Source organism: Labrus bergylta, chromosome 11 (assembly GCF_963930695.1).
Source record: "Labrus bergylta chromosome 11, fLabBer1.1, whole genome shotgun sequence".
Taxonomy (NCBI): domain Eukaryota; kingdom Metazoa; phylum Chordata; class Actinopteri; order Labriformes; family Labridae; genus Labrus; species Labrus bergylta.
Genome location: NC_089205.1, coordinates 7,966,421 through 7,983,244, shown reverse-complemented (window position 1 = coordinate 7,983,244; position 16,824 = coordinate 7,966,421). Strand labels below are relative to the sequence as shown.

The following is a 16,824-nucleotide window of genomic DNA, read 5'->3' as shown; positions in this document are numbered from 1 at the left end:
TTTGAGACAGGTGTGAAGACGTGCTGATTGGCTTAAATTAGCTGGGAGAAGTGTTCCGTTGTGTGTGTGTGTGAGCAGGACTGGAGGTGAGACCCTTCATGGGATCATTTCATTGTAGAGACGCCATCTGTAAGTTTTGTAGTCCTTCATTTATGTCCCCTCAGCACTATGTTCCCTTAACCCTACTGTGTGTTCCCTCATTCCTATGTTCCCTTAACCCTATGCTCCCTCAGTCCTATGTTCTCTAAGCACTATGTTCCCTCCTCCCTACAATCCCTCAGCAATATGTCCCCTCAACACTATGTTACCTAAGCCTTGTTCCCTCCCTTCTAGTATCATGACACCCTAGTTTGTAGCCCTCGTCTCCCAAAGGTGTTTTTATTCAAGGCATCGCTCTGGTTAAATCTGGTTCAAAGAAAAGAGTCACAAAAAGGTTTTGAAAATGAGTCCTTTATTCAGTAACCGCTCATTGCAATATTGACATTTAATTCACCTTTTTCTTTTATACAGTACAGTGCAAATAAACCTTTGATGATCAGACCTTAGGACAGTCAAGAAGGAGGTACAATCATCACCATTATTATCCTCCAATGAGAGGGACGGTTAGCTGAATGATCTGACCAATCAGAGCACAGTATGTGACTAACTTGATTAGGACATAAAAAGGCCACAGACATAGTTCATGTTCTCACATTTATACGTTTGCACACACGCACGCACGCACGCACGCACGCACGCACGCACGCACGCACGCACGCACGCACGCACGCACGCACGCACGCACGCACGCACGCACGCACGCACACACACACACACACACACACACACACACACACCTGTACCTGTACAAACACACAGAGCATAGAAACAGCATACAAACGGTCATTTCAAAAGCTGTGTTGACTTGAAGGGTCAAATGTAATGCGGGCAGTATAAAATAAGTTAATTTCGATATATTATTTTAATTTTAATTCAGTCTTCGTTGTTAATTACGTCGTCAGCAGTAAGTAAACATTGATTACAACAGTTAAACTGATGATGGCAGCAAGAGGATGAAACACTTCAGCGTCACGTTTAAGTCGATCCAGCTCTTTGTTGGCACACTTGTGTCCATTCAAAGGTTGGGGGCGGGGCTACTCCCCCCCCCCCCCCAGCAGCCCGCCCCCTGACTGACTGATGAGAGGCAGAGTGGTTCCCACTGTACAGCCTGGAGAATAACAGGCTACTGGCTGTGCTTCTTTCAAGTACACAATGAGACGCAAACAGAGCGAGAGACGAGGGCGATAAGGCGGAGAGGAAGATCGGACACGTCTAGAAGACGAAGATCTTATCTCTCTGGACGGTGTCGAGGTCGTCGTCCATGGTTAGGAGGACCTTGGGGGGGAAATGGAGAGGGGACAACATTTATTTTTAGTACTTATGTCTTGTTGCCCAAAATCAGTGGTTCTCAAACCACCTCACAAATCGCCTCCTCAGAGGAGGAACCATTTTCACATCATCCTGACCCTACCCACACAAAATGGTAACTCAAATAAAAATGCATTAAAACACCAATAATATCATGAACAATCACAAGAAGGAGACTGTTTTTTCAATTTGTATGAGTGTGAAGTATGTGAGCTGCATGTCTTGAGTTAACTGATGAACAAAAAGATGAAACTATCTCATACCAGGAAGGATCCAAACATGGCGATGGAGGAGAGAAAGTGCCAAATATCGTGGTCGTCAAAGAAGGACAGCAGGATGCATTCCCTGTTATGCTCACGAGACTCGGCTGGAGTTTTCTGCGTCAGGAGAGGAAAACACAAACAGTAAGCGCGCACCACATCATCCAGATGTTCGTTTAACGTGCTCTCAGAGGCTGAACAGTTCATGCTTCTAAGATGTGTGTGTGAGCTACTGACCTGCCAGGTGCTGAGTCCCTGGAAGAAGAAATACAGTGCAAAGCCCCAGACCACCGCTGTGAACAGAATACACACCAACGCCAGACACTGGATCCTCTCACCGCTCCGCATCTACACACACACACACACACACACACACACACACACACACACACACACACACACACACACACACACACACACACACACACACACACACACACACACACACACACACACACACACACACACACACACACACACACACACACACACACACACACAGGAAACAGCTTCACATATAGATACCATTATGCAAGTTAATACATCTAGATGTGACTTAAAAACGGGGACAAAGACAAACCTTCATAATGATGTAAAAGGCAAAGTACAGCAGCAGGTTGCAGATGGCGATGGCCAACAGGTAGGAGGCGAAGTCGTTGGGTCTCTCGATGAGGCCGTACGCCGCCCTACACAGAGAGAGAGAGAGAGAGAGAGAGAGAGAGAGAGAGAGAGAGAAAAGATTTAAGCATTTGATCTTTGAGCCTTCAACAGTTCAAATAAATATTATTTGTTCTCTTCTAACTGCAGAGTGATGGAGTTAAATGAAGTTTACTCACAGAGACCAGTTGACTATGTTCCCCATCACGAGAAGAACCATCCGGTCCTGTCAGACAGAGAGAAGGGCACAGATGTTTGGAAACAGGAAACATGTTGAAGCAGTTTACCGTCAAGTCCAGAAAAAGCTGCACTGGCATATGTCTGTTTTTGGAGGGTTCTCCCAGAGAGAAGACAAAGTCCACAATGTGCAGTCTCTGGGCAGCTGGGTCGCTCTTTTTAGTTCTGTTTGTTCTCACTTTGTGGAGTTTGCACTTCTACTGGCTAAAGTACGCTAGACGAGCTCTCAGACTTTTAATCGAGGAGTCTTTTTAATCTCAAGAGCATCCTGTCAGCTTTATTTACTGAACAGTTTACCACTGTTTTCTTTGAACGCATGATTATGACGTCATGAGGGAGAAAAGATGTTACAAAGTGGCGCTGTGGGGCGCTGGTAACCTAGTGGTTAATGCGTGCACCCAATGTACGAGGGTCATAGCCCTCAAACGGGCAGCCCAGGCTTGATTCCGACCTGTGGCTCTCTCTCTTTCTGACTCTATCCACTGTCCTATCTCTAAAATATAAAAGCAGAATTTTTTGTTTTTTTTATTTAAATGATAAACAATCATATCTCCACGATTCAGTCCACAACAGTACTTCAACATGTTGAGAATTCTCTGGGTTTTTTTTTTTACTCACAATGTACAACGGTCCGCTGCACTGTCTGATGGAGTCTGTGTAGATGATGTTCACTATCCTGCGCAGGACCCCGGAGTCTGACACAAACATACGGGTGAGAGTCAGGTGCAGTCAAACACGTCAGGGTGACACTTTCAAATCATCCCGTTCCTCCTCTGCAACAAACTACTGTTTCAAATTGGAGAAAGTATAACAGTAGAACATATGACTACAGCCGCTGAAGATGAGAGAGGTCGCTTGCTGTGATCTTACCCATCCTCCATCGGCCCATGTAGTACAGCTGAGTGCTCAGCAGCATTGTGGCCAGAATGTGGATCACAGAGAACACGATCCAGAACACCATGTTTCCTTTCCCAAACACCTGCAAACACAGCAGCATTAAGAGATGTCTGTGCATGCTCTATCAGGAAATATATATATATGTAACTGTGTGTGCACCTACCACTCCCAGCACAGAAAAGAAGATGACGGCAGCCAGGCAGGCGTAGGCTGTGTAAGCACTCGCGTTGATGTCGGGGTGTCTCTTCTGATACAGCTTTAACATGCAAAGTCCAGCAATCATGTACATGAAGGAGGTGTCTGCAAAACAAAAAGAGAAGGTTCAAATACCTCAAACAATCACAAAAAGAGGAGGAAGAGGGACATCAGACTGTTGCAGATTGTTTAGAATAAATAACGGCAGCGTTGTCGCCTTCACTGCGAGTCAGCAGCTCTAACCTGTGGATATGAGACACAACCTGAAACAGAGACTCTACTGGCTCAGGCTTACCGAACTGGAAGTTAGTGTAGTTGGGGCAGACGTGGTAGCAAGCACTGAGCAGACCCTCCATCATCAGAGCAGTTCCCATGGCATAAAACAGACCGAAGTGCTTTGGGATTCCACATTCCTGGGAAGCAGAAACGAGGAACATTTAACTTCTGACTGACGTGAGAAGTGCAACTACTTTGACCACATCATTCAAATGACTCTGGATGTGTTAGCACACAAAGCGGGACCTTAAAGCCCAACACTGTCAACACTGATGTAAGGTTAAGGACGAATATGTAACTCTGCCTCCCCCCCCGCCCCCTCCTCTCTAGAGTTGATGCTCACGCAGGTTGTCATGTGGTGGACACTGAAGCTTCAGTGTTTATCCAGCTCTGCATCGGTCTGTAAACCTTTCTGTGTTCTAACCTCTCTCCATTTTTCAAAAGCATCTCCAATATTGATCCTAGTTTGAGCACGTTTCTGCTCGTGGAGCTTATTAGAAACATGCAGAGGCTTTTTAGGTCGGGTACAATCACTTCTATCTGAACCACTTCTCTTGCCCGCTTCCATCGCTGCAACACCTGTTGGTTTGACCTGATAACTGCTCTCATATCTGACAAACCGAGGGGCGTCCAAAACGGCCGTGTGGGGGGCGCCTGGTCCAAACAAATCCAGAGCATTCAGGAGCAGAATCTAAAGTTAGAAGGAGGACATACTGGCTGCTGCATTGTTGTTAGAGAAGCCAGCACTTCAACATAGCATGTTTCCTTAATGTCTGATCATATAGTAAGATCACTTTATCATCTCACTCACTACACATCTCACTGATTGGACCTTTAAATTCATAGAGAGATGATACCTTCTCTGCAGTCTGACACACACACTGTGAGATAATTTATAGGTTGTAAATACCTGGGTGGGTGTGAGCCTTACCAGCGCGTTGAGATCGTTGCGGACCATGGCTCGATTGTGGATGATATCTCTTTTGAGGACAATGAGCAGGAAGAGGAGACCCAGCATCACGTACCCCATGTTACTGAGGATGTTGTTGAAAGCACTGTGTATGACAACAGCTGAGATTCAGTAACTTGTAGGTCATGCTGTGGCTGTGGACACTACTGTACTTTGGAGAATATAAAATAAGACACACGCTAAGCACACACCTTAGCGCTCCCAGGGGGTGAGCACACAAGAAGTTATAGAAGCAGATGTCCTGGTTTCCTGTAACATTGACCACCTGAAGAAGAAGAGGAAGAAGAGGAAGAAGCAAGTCATTACAGCACTTCTCATAAAAAAACCTAACTCATCTATCAACATCTTTTATAGAGGTGCAACAGTCCTCAATATAACACAATAATCTAATCTAATCATGACCAGTGACGATGCACCGCCCTAGTTTTTATCTTGGGATGTGTGCAAAAGAGCTGGTAAGAGTATGACTCACTCTTCAACACAGTGACACCCCTAATATCTGATAAACCACTGGGCATGTCTCATACCGTCTGATAGGTGATGACCAGCTGGACGACAGGCAGCGCATAAAACACGGCGATAGTGGCAATGTTCCTGGAAAGAGGAGACTCATTAGACCTTCAGTTTAAGTGAGGGAATGATGCTGGGTTTTCTTTCTTTTTTTTAAATTAACTAAGCGGTTTTCACACCAGAAGTAGATTTGGTATTTCTTGCTGAGGATCCTCTTGTCTTTGCGAGCCAGGTCGGACACATAGAGAAATTTCTGTAAAGAGGAGAGGACATTGAACTATTCGTCATCAAGTAGAATACGTTTTCAATGCTTTACAAAAAGTAAATGCTCATGTGTAGAGAGACAGTAGACCTTTTCAGACTGCTTATATGCAAAGTGCCGTAACTAAGCTCATTCTTCATAACGTCTTTGCACATTTTTATCTATTCTGCAACAGCGTAGTCTGTGAATTCAGATTGCTTTTCAGCATTCCCACGACACACAGGGCTGCACTTCCCCACTGAAACTGTCTCGTCTCTGTTACTACCTCTGAAGAGGGTAAGAGAAAAGGCACACCTTGGTGCGGACAATGTTTTTGTCTGAGTCGATGTCGTCCAGTGTGTCGTAGTCGTCCTCCTCCACAGAGCTCAAAGACTCTTGTCTGCTTCGCCCAACACTGTCCAGCGAGCGCTCTGAAGAAAGGAGAAGAGAGAGAGGGACATGGGTCAGAATAAACAAAGTACGATTTGTATCCACTGGAAGGGAAAATGTAATCATTGTCCTCAGTTTAATCAGCTGAAGAATTATTGGGGATGCAAATATTTTCACTTCTTTTAGACGTTCATGCAATCGTCAAATAAGTCGACAATATATCACAGAGTGATTGTGGGTCATTTGACTCTCAGTGTTGTTTTGTTGCAATTTTATTTTCACAAGATTTAGAATCTGGACACATTCTGGCATCAACATTTTAATCTCCCTGATTTCGATTTAAACACAGGTGCTGATTGGTTTGGTGCCCATTCTGAACTGATTTAGCCAATTAGGCGGCAGTGTGTCACCGATGCTGACGGCTATGTGCTGAGAGTGATTGAGGATTGGGCGACGTTTCAAAAGCTCCTGTCCTGATGAACAAAGACACACAAGGAATGAATGAGGAAACCTGCAAACCCGGCTACAAAGACATCCTGCACACAACCAAAATGTTAAACTTCAACATGATTCTAGTGGGAGTGAAAAACAAGACCAAGTAATACAAAAAAATGTCATAAACAATTGTGTTTTCTCACTAACTTGCAGACAGTGCTGGTTCAAAAATACTTACCGGTACTTGCATCAGAAGAGCAATTCAGTAAGACGACCTACGTTTGCATGTTTGAAATATTTATAGCAGCAGCTGAACATGAGCACGGTTTTGAGTTTGTGTTTGGTGTTTAGGCTCCGAACTTGTCACTCCTCCTAGTTTTATTTTAAATGCAGAAATTTGAGGAGGGATGGGACAATATCTTAAACCCTGGGTTGGAGCCTGCAGATGGATGTTGGGGGTTTAAGTGTAGCACGGGTACAAGACGGCAAGGCAATGACAGAGCAGAGGGAGAGACGGGAAATCTATTGGGAGGATGTGTGTGACCTGAGGTTGTGAGAATGTCATCTGCCAGTGTTAAATCTGTGCAGCTGGAGTTATCAACCTGAATGTTAATGTATTAAAAGGGCAAATAAAGTTGTATTTTTTATTGACACTTATTGAAACACTGATTGTGTCCTTGTCTGCAGGGAACCTGTTGTTCTGTCTGTCTTGTTATTTTCTCATCAATTCTTTTTGCTGTTTTAGTTTTTTCTGGGCGTCAATCGTTGTAGCGAGAAGCTCACAGCTAAAAGTCCACAGGTTAGGACCTCCTCCTCTGCCCGATGGCTTACTGCAGCAGACACTTAGGGCGGTGTGTGTGTATGTCAGGATGAAATATGAAAGGTTTGTGACATGTCTGTATTTGGTTTGTATTTGCCTGTTGTAGCTGTCTAAGAGCTGCAGAGCAGAGAGACACACACAGCAGGCAGTGTTCAGACTGCTCGATCTGTCTGTGTCTGTTTTTTAATGTCTCTGTTTTTTTTTTTTTTTTAAATCCTTTAGTGTGAAGCGTTCTTCTACTACTGAAGAAGTATCCATGTACTGATAAAACTGCAAAGTACTATCATGGGCCAGGTCATAAAAAGCATGTCTGTGTTTGTCCATACCTATGTATCCATAGTTGTTGTCGGTGGATGTGGCGCTGTCAGTGATGGCCTCTGAGCTGAGTGTGCTGCCATTGTCAGCTGGAGAAGAAGAGGGGCCACAAAGTTAAATCACTGAAACACTCAAAGAGGAATAAAAACCAAAGCTGTACAAAACTCACCAAAGGAGCCGTATTCATATTGTACACCTGGAATCTTCCCTGTAAAGACAGTTACACACACATTTAGTGCTCCCGTTTGAGTCTTTCTTAACAACATGTTTACACATAAACGAGCAGCACGGGAGCTGAGCTGGTAGGACGCACACAGAGACAAGTGAGGGAGGCAACAACACATGCACGGATCAGGAGAGGAAACGGGTGTGTGGCGGTGGTTTAAGGAAATATGGAGTCACATGGGTGATGTGTTGATTGACAGCTTAACAATCTGCCTTTCATTTGACTGTTTACGTCTCATGTTATTATTTTGTACTTGTTTATAGTTACACATACTCCTCGTCATAATTCCATATTTATACTCTTAACTCTTTTACAAATTTTTCCATTTCAGGTGCATCTTTATGACGACACACAAAAAAAAAAGATTTGAAGTAATTTTTCAGCAATCAATAAAAACATGTTACTTGTGAGGTCACGTGTGGGTCAAAGCTGCGCGTGCAGTGCATGCAGAGAGAGCGGTCACTTTCAGTTAGTAAGTTAATGAGAAGGAAACATGAAGACACAAATGCCATTAACATGTTTTTTTTTCTGCAGCTGCTGAAGAAAGGCTCACAGACAGTGGAACCACTAAGAGGAATAAACTAAATGAGACCAGAAATATGACGACAGCTAGCGGACCAGCAGGCCGGGTTTTCAGCTCTGACTGCCAACAAAACAAAGCTCGGCAGCAGACTGGATGTTAGAAACACTCTGCGCCTGTCACTCACAAACATAACGCCACGACCACCTTGTCTCCAGCAAACAGGCTCAGGGCTAACAATGATGGTGAGTGAAGTCCTGATTTTCCAGTGTTTTCTAGTGTTGTTCATGCTGCTTTATGCTTTTACTGTCCTTCATACATCTTAAAATGATATTAGCAGGGGTCTGCCTTAAGCTGTGACCCACAACCCACCAGTCCATCAGAAATATGACTACTGCTGTCTGGTCCGTGTGGGAACCCCTGATGTAGTATACTTAGTAAGTCGAGTGCTATTTCGATTCTTCCTGAATACGCAAAAGCTAGGGTCGGACCTTTTGTGAATATTTCAGAAGTCGATAACATGAGGAGCATTCAGACACACACACAGTGACGACTCATAAATTAATTCAAGCTAGCTGGTAAAGCCCCACGCTTTATGGTAAATCCACATACGAGAAATCTTTGTTGCATGCAAGGAGTGTGATATAAGAAATGTAAAGGTCACATATTGTGCAAAACACACTTCACCATGTGTTTCTAACACTAACATGTGTCCCTAGTCTGTCTACAAACCCCCCAATCATGAGAAAAGTCCATCCTCTCCATCTTTTGCCTGCTCCACTTTTCAGAAAATTTGTGCTCAAACAGGCCGTTTGGAGATTTTCCCTTCATGACATCACAAAGGGCAGTAACTCCTCCCACAGGTGGGTGACACTCCCACAGCTAGGTGTTTGTTCTGCCCTCTGAGTCTGCCTTCTCACAGTAAACAATAGGACACCCGAGCCCTTCCAGAGAGGGGGCGTGGTCCGACACAGCTCATTTACATTTAAAGGTACAGACACAGAAACAGCCTGTTCTGAGCAGGGCTGAAATAGAGGGGTTTATAGGCATGATCAAATACAGGATCAGAGTGGATTTAGAACAAGAAACTTCACAGAACTGTTTTGAGGAGTTCTGAGACTTATTTAAAGTGATTGAAGAGGAGAAGAATATGTGACCTTTGAAAATACTTCATGGGAACTTTTAAGTATTTCTTTACAGTTACAAGCACATCAGTCATGTGTATCTGTATCTCTAATTTGCATGCCATTCAAGCTTAACTGACAGTCCTGGAGTACAGTCATGTGTATGTTACTCCACAGTTCAGACACATCCCATCACATCATCAGCTGTTAATATGGGAGTTATGGGAGTTGTGGTATGTGAGCTAATGCATGCAATCCACAGATGATCAACACAGTTACAAAAAGTGCAGCCAGTGCATAAAAAGGAGTAACAGTGTCTTTATACCATCTCCGTTCTTCCCAAGCAGAGAGGCTGAACCACACATTAGCATGAGGGAGAGAGAGTGAGACACACACACAAACACACAAGTTAGAAATAACACATAAAAAGCTTGAGAGTTAAAGGGCTATTGTACAACAAGCTAGGGGTGTTTTATTTAAGTTAAACATATATTTTAGCGGCTGCTCTACAGTACAGGTTTGAGAAATGGCATATGTCACACCCCTGGTCATAAGCCGCTAATGGGTTGGTCCATTATATCTAGTTGCTGGGTTACCTGTCTCAGCAGGAGACGTGTCAGCAGGAATCTGAAGCAGGTCCCTCTTCTTTATTCTGCGGACACAAAGAGGAACACTTGAATATTCAAATACTTTGTATTCCATAAAATGTCTCCCTTAGGCCCCGTGTCCACCTACACCTGTAGTGTTTTTTTCCGGGCAGAAAAGCGCTGGCTGTGCTATCGGGAGCGCTTGCAAGAAGCGTTTGTGCGCAGTCTGTTGACAACTGCCGCTGTATGACCGACACGGCTCCGTTACTTTTTAACTGTTTGGTTTTTTTATTTCAGAACATTTATTTCCCGATCAGACACGGAAAAAAAATGGATGTGGGTACCATACACGATCCAACACTTCAGGGAATATCAACAGCGCCTTTTTGAAAAGTTGAACGATTCTCCCCTTGAGTGCTCGGCGCGGTGGACACGGGGCCTTATGGTGCAGTTGTATAAATCTACATTCTTAAAGTTAATGTAAAAAAAAAAAAAAAAAGCTAATGATGAGAGCAGTCAATCGTCACCTTCCCGCCAAATCTTACCGCTTGTTCTCCACACAGGCCATGAGCAAGGTGAGCGGGTAGAAGGAGAGGAAGATGCCCAGACAGAACAGCATGCCCATCACGTAGACCTCGGCTGTGGAGAGCGTGGACAGAGAAATATTTAGAGTTAGCGTCTTCACATGGTTTAACTGAACGACCCCGACAGCCGAGCATAACAAAAGGGTCTGGGATCAAAATCTAAAAGCTTGCAAGTGGTTGAGACTAATACGTTTAATTAGGTAGAAGAGCAGAGCCAATGTCTGTCAGCAGCGTTGGTATTGCCCGATACAACGCGGTCAAAAACTGTGTGGTAACAGTGTGTAGTAACAGTGTGTTGTTATATTGAACATGAATATTATGCACAATGCTCAGTATCAGTAAATCTCAAGTCCTGTTGGTGGTCAGTGTTGTTAGGGAGAGGGGGGCGTTGATGTTTGCTGCAGACTGAAATGTTCTAATGCATAATTTATCTGATTTCATTCATATTTGTGAAAATGTGCCTTACAGTTGATAGCAGGTGAGACCATGACATCAATGGCCTTGCTCCTGTTTCCAGCATCGATCAGCTCATCGGGGCGAAGAGGGTAGAAGCGCAGCGGACCACCGCACGCCTCATCCTCCGTTTTTACGACGATCACTACATAGAAGCTGTTGCTGGGAAAATCTTTCCTCTAGTTGTCAGGAAGAGTGAGAGAAAAGGATATGAATGTGTGTGTGTGAGGTACTGTGACAGATGACTGCAGTGTGGTCTGAAACTCATGTGACTGTCTTAAACACTACCTGCACAGTGATTGCGCCTTTTTTGGTCATGGTCTGGTACATCCCGATGAAGGCCACGTTGTTGTCAAGGTCATAGACGGGGCACTTGAGAAAAAAAAAAAAAAAAGAAGGAAAAAAAATCACATAGGAGGTTTTAAAAGATGACGGGCAATAGGAAAGAAACATGAACAGGATCACGGCGACGATGACAAAAAAAGATTAGAAAACCTCAAATAAATCTTCTGTAAACATCAGAAATTGATTTGCTGCATGCCGACCGCATGACAGAGCAGAGGCAGCTTGAGGACAACAGCAGTCTAGTTTAAAGGGGGGGGGGGGGGGGGGTGTTAGTGTAATCTTTGAAATCTCTTTCCCAGACAGTTTAGGGTTTAGGTCCTTTAGAGTTCTCTTAAATGAATCTAGTGCCTTTTAACTGTATGACTTGCCTGTTTTAATATCGCTGCCTTTGTAAGTTACGTAAAGAAGGTTGTTATTGTACCTGAATGTCCTGGACGGACATAACGGAGCAGGGAAAGGTCATGTCAGAGTTGACCTTGACGATCACAGTGTCCACCCCGTCTGGGAAGACATACTTGAAGTACTGAGAAAAGTGTGTGTCAGGAAGAAGAGGAAAAAAGAGGTAAGGAGACACGAAGGGAGTAATTAGACAAGTTTGGATTTTTTTTTAAAACATAAAACATAAACACAAAAAAATGATGTGTAAAATGAAGTACTGACTGCCTTTGAGGATAAAAGGCTTCATCTAAGAGCTGCTACAGGAGGACAGATGAAAAATCAGAACCTGTCAGAGAGCCCTTACGTAAACTAAGGAAATCCCTAAGTTCTTACCATCCTCTTTTTCCCTCACTCTTGTTTCTCACCCCCCCCCCCCCCCCCTCGCCCTGTCTGCTCCAAACATCTGTGTTTGGAGCACTTCCCTGTCGTACAGATGCACCTTGTGTCATCCATCAAAACACAAAGCTACGGGTCATACTGTTTACCTGAGGTTGGGATGGTGACGCAGTAAAGCTGAATTTCTTGTCCGTCCTGTAATCAAGGCGAAGATGATACGTCAGACACAACAGCAAGCTGGTTTCCACCAAACCCAGTTGTTGTCAAATTAAATGAGCCGTGGAATTCATGCCACGTCTGTATGAAACGTGATATCTCAAATAACTCACTGCAGGGTGAAGCTTTCCACACGGCTGACCCTGAGCTGGTAGTTGGTGCCCTGGCTGGATAGAGTAGACACATCCACAAAGAAGTACTGGGTCTCTGAGAGCGCCCGGGTCGGAGGCTGACACAGCGTTCGGCCCACATGATTGTAGGGGTACTTCCGCTGGTAGCTGGACACAGAGGAGTGAGAGAGAGACAGAGAGGGAGAGGGAGAGAGAGAGAGAGAGAGAGAGAGAGAGAGAGAGAGAGAGAGAGAGAGAGAGAGAGAGAGAGAGAGAGAGAGAGAGAGAGAGAGGGGTTAACAAACGGGCAGAGGAAGCAATAAGAGTGCTCAAGTTCCCCTTCAGATGTTTGAGTGTTGTCATTAAACACAGCTCTGATGGGAGAGCCGCAGTAAATGATGAAATGGACGAGTTCATGAAGGGGAAGTATTTTTTAATGAGATTTTGGACATAGAATAATACTGAATCTTAAAGGAGTGCTGTTTTCAAAATCACATGACCTCTCTAGATCCTGCCTCGTTAATAACCTCTGGACAGGATCAATACCAAAGCAGCCCTATGAAGTGCTGCTACACGGCGAGGGGCGTGGGTTGTTTTCAAGCAAAGAGCATGATGCAGTATCTTCATAAACCAGAAGTAACTATACTCTGATGACATATGTAGCTCGTTTACAGTAAGCACGGCCTTCAGATCAGCACTTGTGTATCTCAGAGGAGGAAATGAAAGTCCAAGGATCATCACTAATCAGCTGAAACATGCCTGACCATGTGAGGGGACTGAACAAGCAAGGCTGTGGCGAGGAAGTTTAGGTGTTGCACAATTACAGACGTTAACCTCCGGAGTGTGGGAGACAAAAATACAATCACAGATGTTGTGTAATGGCTAATAGACACACACACACACACACACACACACACACACACACACACACACACACACACACACACAGCTGAACCTTTAAAATGTTTGGAAACCCCACTCGATGGGTCAGGTTACCAAAACTGCTCTTGCTTTGCTGGGGTTTAATCCAGAACATATTAAAGGACATAGATTTTGTAGTCATCAGCCAACCTGAAGGCTTGCTAAATCCATGAACAATGAAAAATTGTATAGATATAAGAAATGCCTAAATCCATCAAAATGCTAAATTCAATTCAAAATTCAAAAAACTTTATTTGTCCCTGGGGGGCAATTCAAATACCACATCCCCATCTCCAAATAAGGATTATTCCTTAAAATGATAAACAATCAATCAAAACCTGGATCACAGACCTACAAAAGATAAAGCAAGCACAGCGAATCAGGCGTGTCACAATTCCAGATTTTCTCTCTCTCTCTCTCTCTCTCTCTCTCTCTCTCTCTCTCTCTCTCTCTCAGCAGCTTTTTGAGGGATTGTATTGTTTTTAAAACCTGCAAAGTAGAATTTTTCACGGTAATGTCTTGCAACCTTACAGCTCATAATTTCCAGGTGATTTGAACTTTGTTTAACTTAGCTGATTAGTTATAGTTACGTTCACTTTTATTGACAGACCCAGAACAATAAAATGTGCAGCTGGTCTTTACATTGGAAATATTGTTGGTCTGCAAAAGGTTCAGAAGAGTTTCATGGGAAACAATCTACACCAGTCTCTTCTTTCTAGTTTCCAGTGGAGTCCAGTTTACAACTGGTGAGTGAAGTGGGGATACTCACAGGCCTCTCAGTATGAGAGGGACTTGAAATGACAGCACAGCTTGCTTCTGCCGTACGACAAACAGGATCGGACTCTCCAAACCCTGTGACAACACGTCTACGGTCACACGCACTCCCTCCGTCTGAAACCCAAAGACAAGGGGGGAAACAGGTTATATTTCACACATTCAGAATATTCAGATGCTCATTCAGTGTATTCATGGTGCTTTCCATTTGACTTCAGAAGTTGGAAATTCTGAGTTGCCGGTCTGATACCTCATCGGGAACGCCTCTGTTAAGTCGGAATTCCCACTGGGAAACTCAGAGCAGGCTGCTCCATGCATCAACAGCAAGATTAGACATTAACTTAGTGTCTGTTAGCAGCTTAGTCCTCTTTTTCTGTATCATGACAGTTATATTTAGATTTGTTGACATGTTGTCACTTTATTTTCTGGTACTAACAAAACAAAGGGGCTCCTGTTGTTATGTCCCAGTTGTTATCTAGGGAGTGACGTCATTATCAGCTCCAAGATCAGAGGTAAACGGACGAATTTTATTCAAGGTTCAAGGTTTCATGTTCTTATTGATTTATTTATTGATTTATTGATTCCCTTAACGGCATCCCATTCTTTTCAACAGGGAAATAAGTTAAGTACATAAATAGATTAAATAATTAACATCCAATTTTAAAGCCTTATCTTAAGTATCTTGTGAAAATCATGTTTCGTGTTTGCTTCAACTCCACTTTCAAACGGTGTCATAGTTTCACAACAACAGCTTGGTTGTTGTTGTTGTTGTTGTTGTTGTTGTTTAGTGAGTAAATCAAAGCCATGGTTGTGATGTGGTCAACTCACCTTGTTCCTGGAGATGGTGTGATTGAAAGCATAGATGGTCTGGTTCTCACTTGTAACCGTGTCGTTATAGGTGACATCAAACTCTGCGTCCTTCTGGACCACGTTTTTGGTCTCGCCCACCGCCCCGCAGACAAACTGGGTCACACAGAACCAGAGGAGGGCTGCCAATCCGGGTCGGATCCAACGAGGACCAGCAGCTCCAGAGACGTTTTTATGTCGAGATTTCCAGCAACTTCGAAACACCATTTTGTCTGACAACGTACTCCACAATCGCCAACTAAAAAAAATGACGTTATTGTAGCCTTCAGGGCAACACTAACACAAACTCCACCCCATCCAGAGACCGCTGCAAGGATCCTTCAACTGAGAGCCACAACAACAACAGCTGCTAGCTAACAAGCTAAAAGAGACAGCTGGATGGTTACATAACTTAAGACACGATCCTCCAAATACTGATGTGCAAACAAAGCTAAAATCTACCAGTCATACCGATGACACAGGTTTCAAGACAACAAACTGACGGTGGTACTTTTCTTCACCTGAAACGCTGTTAGCTAGCCGTGCTAACGTTAGCATCGTTTGCTCCTACGATAGGTCAGTCATCTTCATTTTGTGACATCAATTCCAGCGTCGTGACAAAAATTAAAGCAGCACGAAATTAAACCCGAAACCTGTTTTTGAGGCGCCGTGGCCTTCGAGCTAATAAATCCCCGTGTGTAGAGTGAAGAGATTCAGTGTTTACAGCATGAAACATCATGAGCGCCCCCTCACGCTCTGACAGTAAACAATCCATGTGTGGCGTCATGACGTCATCACGCTGCCATTTACGACTCTTATTTTTTATTATTCATTAATCAAGAACAAATATAAAAACATGGCACTCAACCTCTTTTAAAAGTACAAGATAAACAAGATGCCATTTAATTTATTTGTATTTTATTTTATTTTACCAGGGAAATATTCTCATTGAGATCTCTTTTGCAAGAGAGTCATGGCCAAGACAGCAGCATACAAGTTTCAGACGGAGAGCAAAAGACAGACGATAAACAAATATGACATCAATCAACAAATCAGTAGAGTTCAGAAGAGAACCATGTGCATACAGTCGTCAAATGATACTTAATCCTGCTTTTAAAATCTTCCAAGCCGACTAAATGCTCTAGTTAAATAAGGTGACTATTCAGCTCAGAACAAGATGATGGAGCAAACACACTGAAAGCAATTTCACCAAAGACAGAGCGAGTTCCTGAAAGGACAGATTCAAGGCTACAGCTGCTGACAGCTTTAGGAATCAACAGAGAACGTAAATAAGAAGGCAGTTCATGTATATAATAATAGCCTATAAATACACACATGAATGTATAATTTTGATTTTTTTCTTTATGGTAGTTTGAAATATTACATGTTCAAGGAGTGAACTAGCCCAAAATCTCAAAATTGACCAGTGCATGAAAATTGTATGTTTTTGCCTGCCGTGCTTCGCCTTAAATGAAGTTCTGAAAACTACTTGTACTTTAAATCAATCTCCTTAGTGTGTGCTTGAAGAAATCACCCCCAAGTATTGCTCGAAGCAGCATGTCAATGTTTAGAGAATTTAATTTGCTATAGGAGATGTCACCCTGAAGGTCAGTCTAGGCAACGTCCTGCTATTTGGTAAGAATAGGATGCAGTAGCTCCTCTTTGCCATGGGGTGTCGCTGTCTACAGCATGTTAGAAGGCTGTGGCACAGCACCGCCACAGAACAGTCCATGT

At 43.6% G+C, this 16,824-nt stretch overlaps 1 protein-coding gene across 7 annotated transcripts; it reads right to left on the bottom strand.

Annotated features, from left to right (window-relative positions):
* Nucleotides 1–430: 430 nt before the first annotated feature.
* On the bottom strand, nt 431–15,848 carry sidt2 (SID1 transmembrane family, member 2). Of its 7 annotated transcripts, XM_020644343.3 has the most exons (28): nt 15,612–15,848; nt 15,073–15,349; nt 14,240–14,361; nt 12,553–12,717; nt 12,373–12,418; nt 11,871–11,972; nt 11,393–11,476; nt 11,118–11,283; nt 10,613–10,706; nt 10,077–10,132; nt 9,806–9,832; nt 7,780–7,818; nt 7,622–7,699; nt 6,451–6,513; nt 5,966–6,081; nt 5,589–5,662; nt 5,427–5,493; nt 5,091–5,164; nt 4,840–4,984; nt 3,949–4,066; nt 3,622–3,758; nt 3,432–3,540; nt 3,180–3,256; nt 2,504–2,550; nt 2,248–2,353; nt 1,905–2,015; nt 1,671–1,784; nt 431–1,374 (listed from the first exon to the last, which is right to left on the bottom strand). In XM_020644343.3, the coding sequence occupies exons 2-28, from the start codon at nt 15,316–15,318 to the stop codon at nt 1,312–1,314; spliced, it is 2,646 nt and encodes an 881-aa protein (XP_020499999.1). In that variant the 5' UTR covers nt 15,319–15,349; nt 15,612–15,848; the 3' UTR covers nt 431–1,311. The 7 variants fall into 7 exon arrangements, with proteins under 7 accessions (XP_020499999.1, XP_065816031.1, XP_020500000.1 ...); XM_065959959.1 differs by having other exon boundaries at nt 15,073–15,848; XM_020644344.3 differs by having other exon boundaries at nt 4,861–4,984; nt 15,073–15,847.
* Between the last annotated feature and the right edge of the window lie 976 nt (nt 15,849–16,824).

Bases quoted from the DNA above. Each gene is read 5' to 3' on its own strand.
- sidt2 (XM_065959959.1), bottom strand. From the start codon at position 15,318: ATGGTGTTTCGAAGTTGCTGGAAATCTCGACATAAAAACGTCTCTGGA. The intron at 6,082-6,450 runs GTGACACACTGC...TCCTTTCTTCAG, and splicing joins GCACATAGCCGTCAGCATCG to AGCGCTCGCTGGACAGTGTT. The intron at 3,541-3,621 runs GTAGGTGCACAC...CTGTGTTTGCAG, and splicing joins TCTTTTCTGTGCTGGGAGTG to GTGTTTGGGAAAGGAAACAT.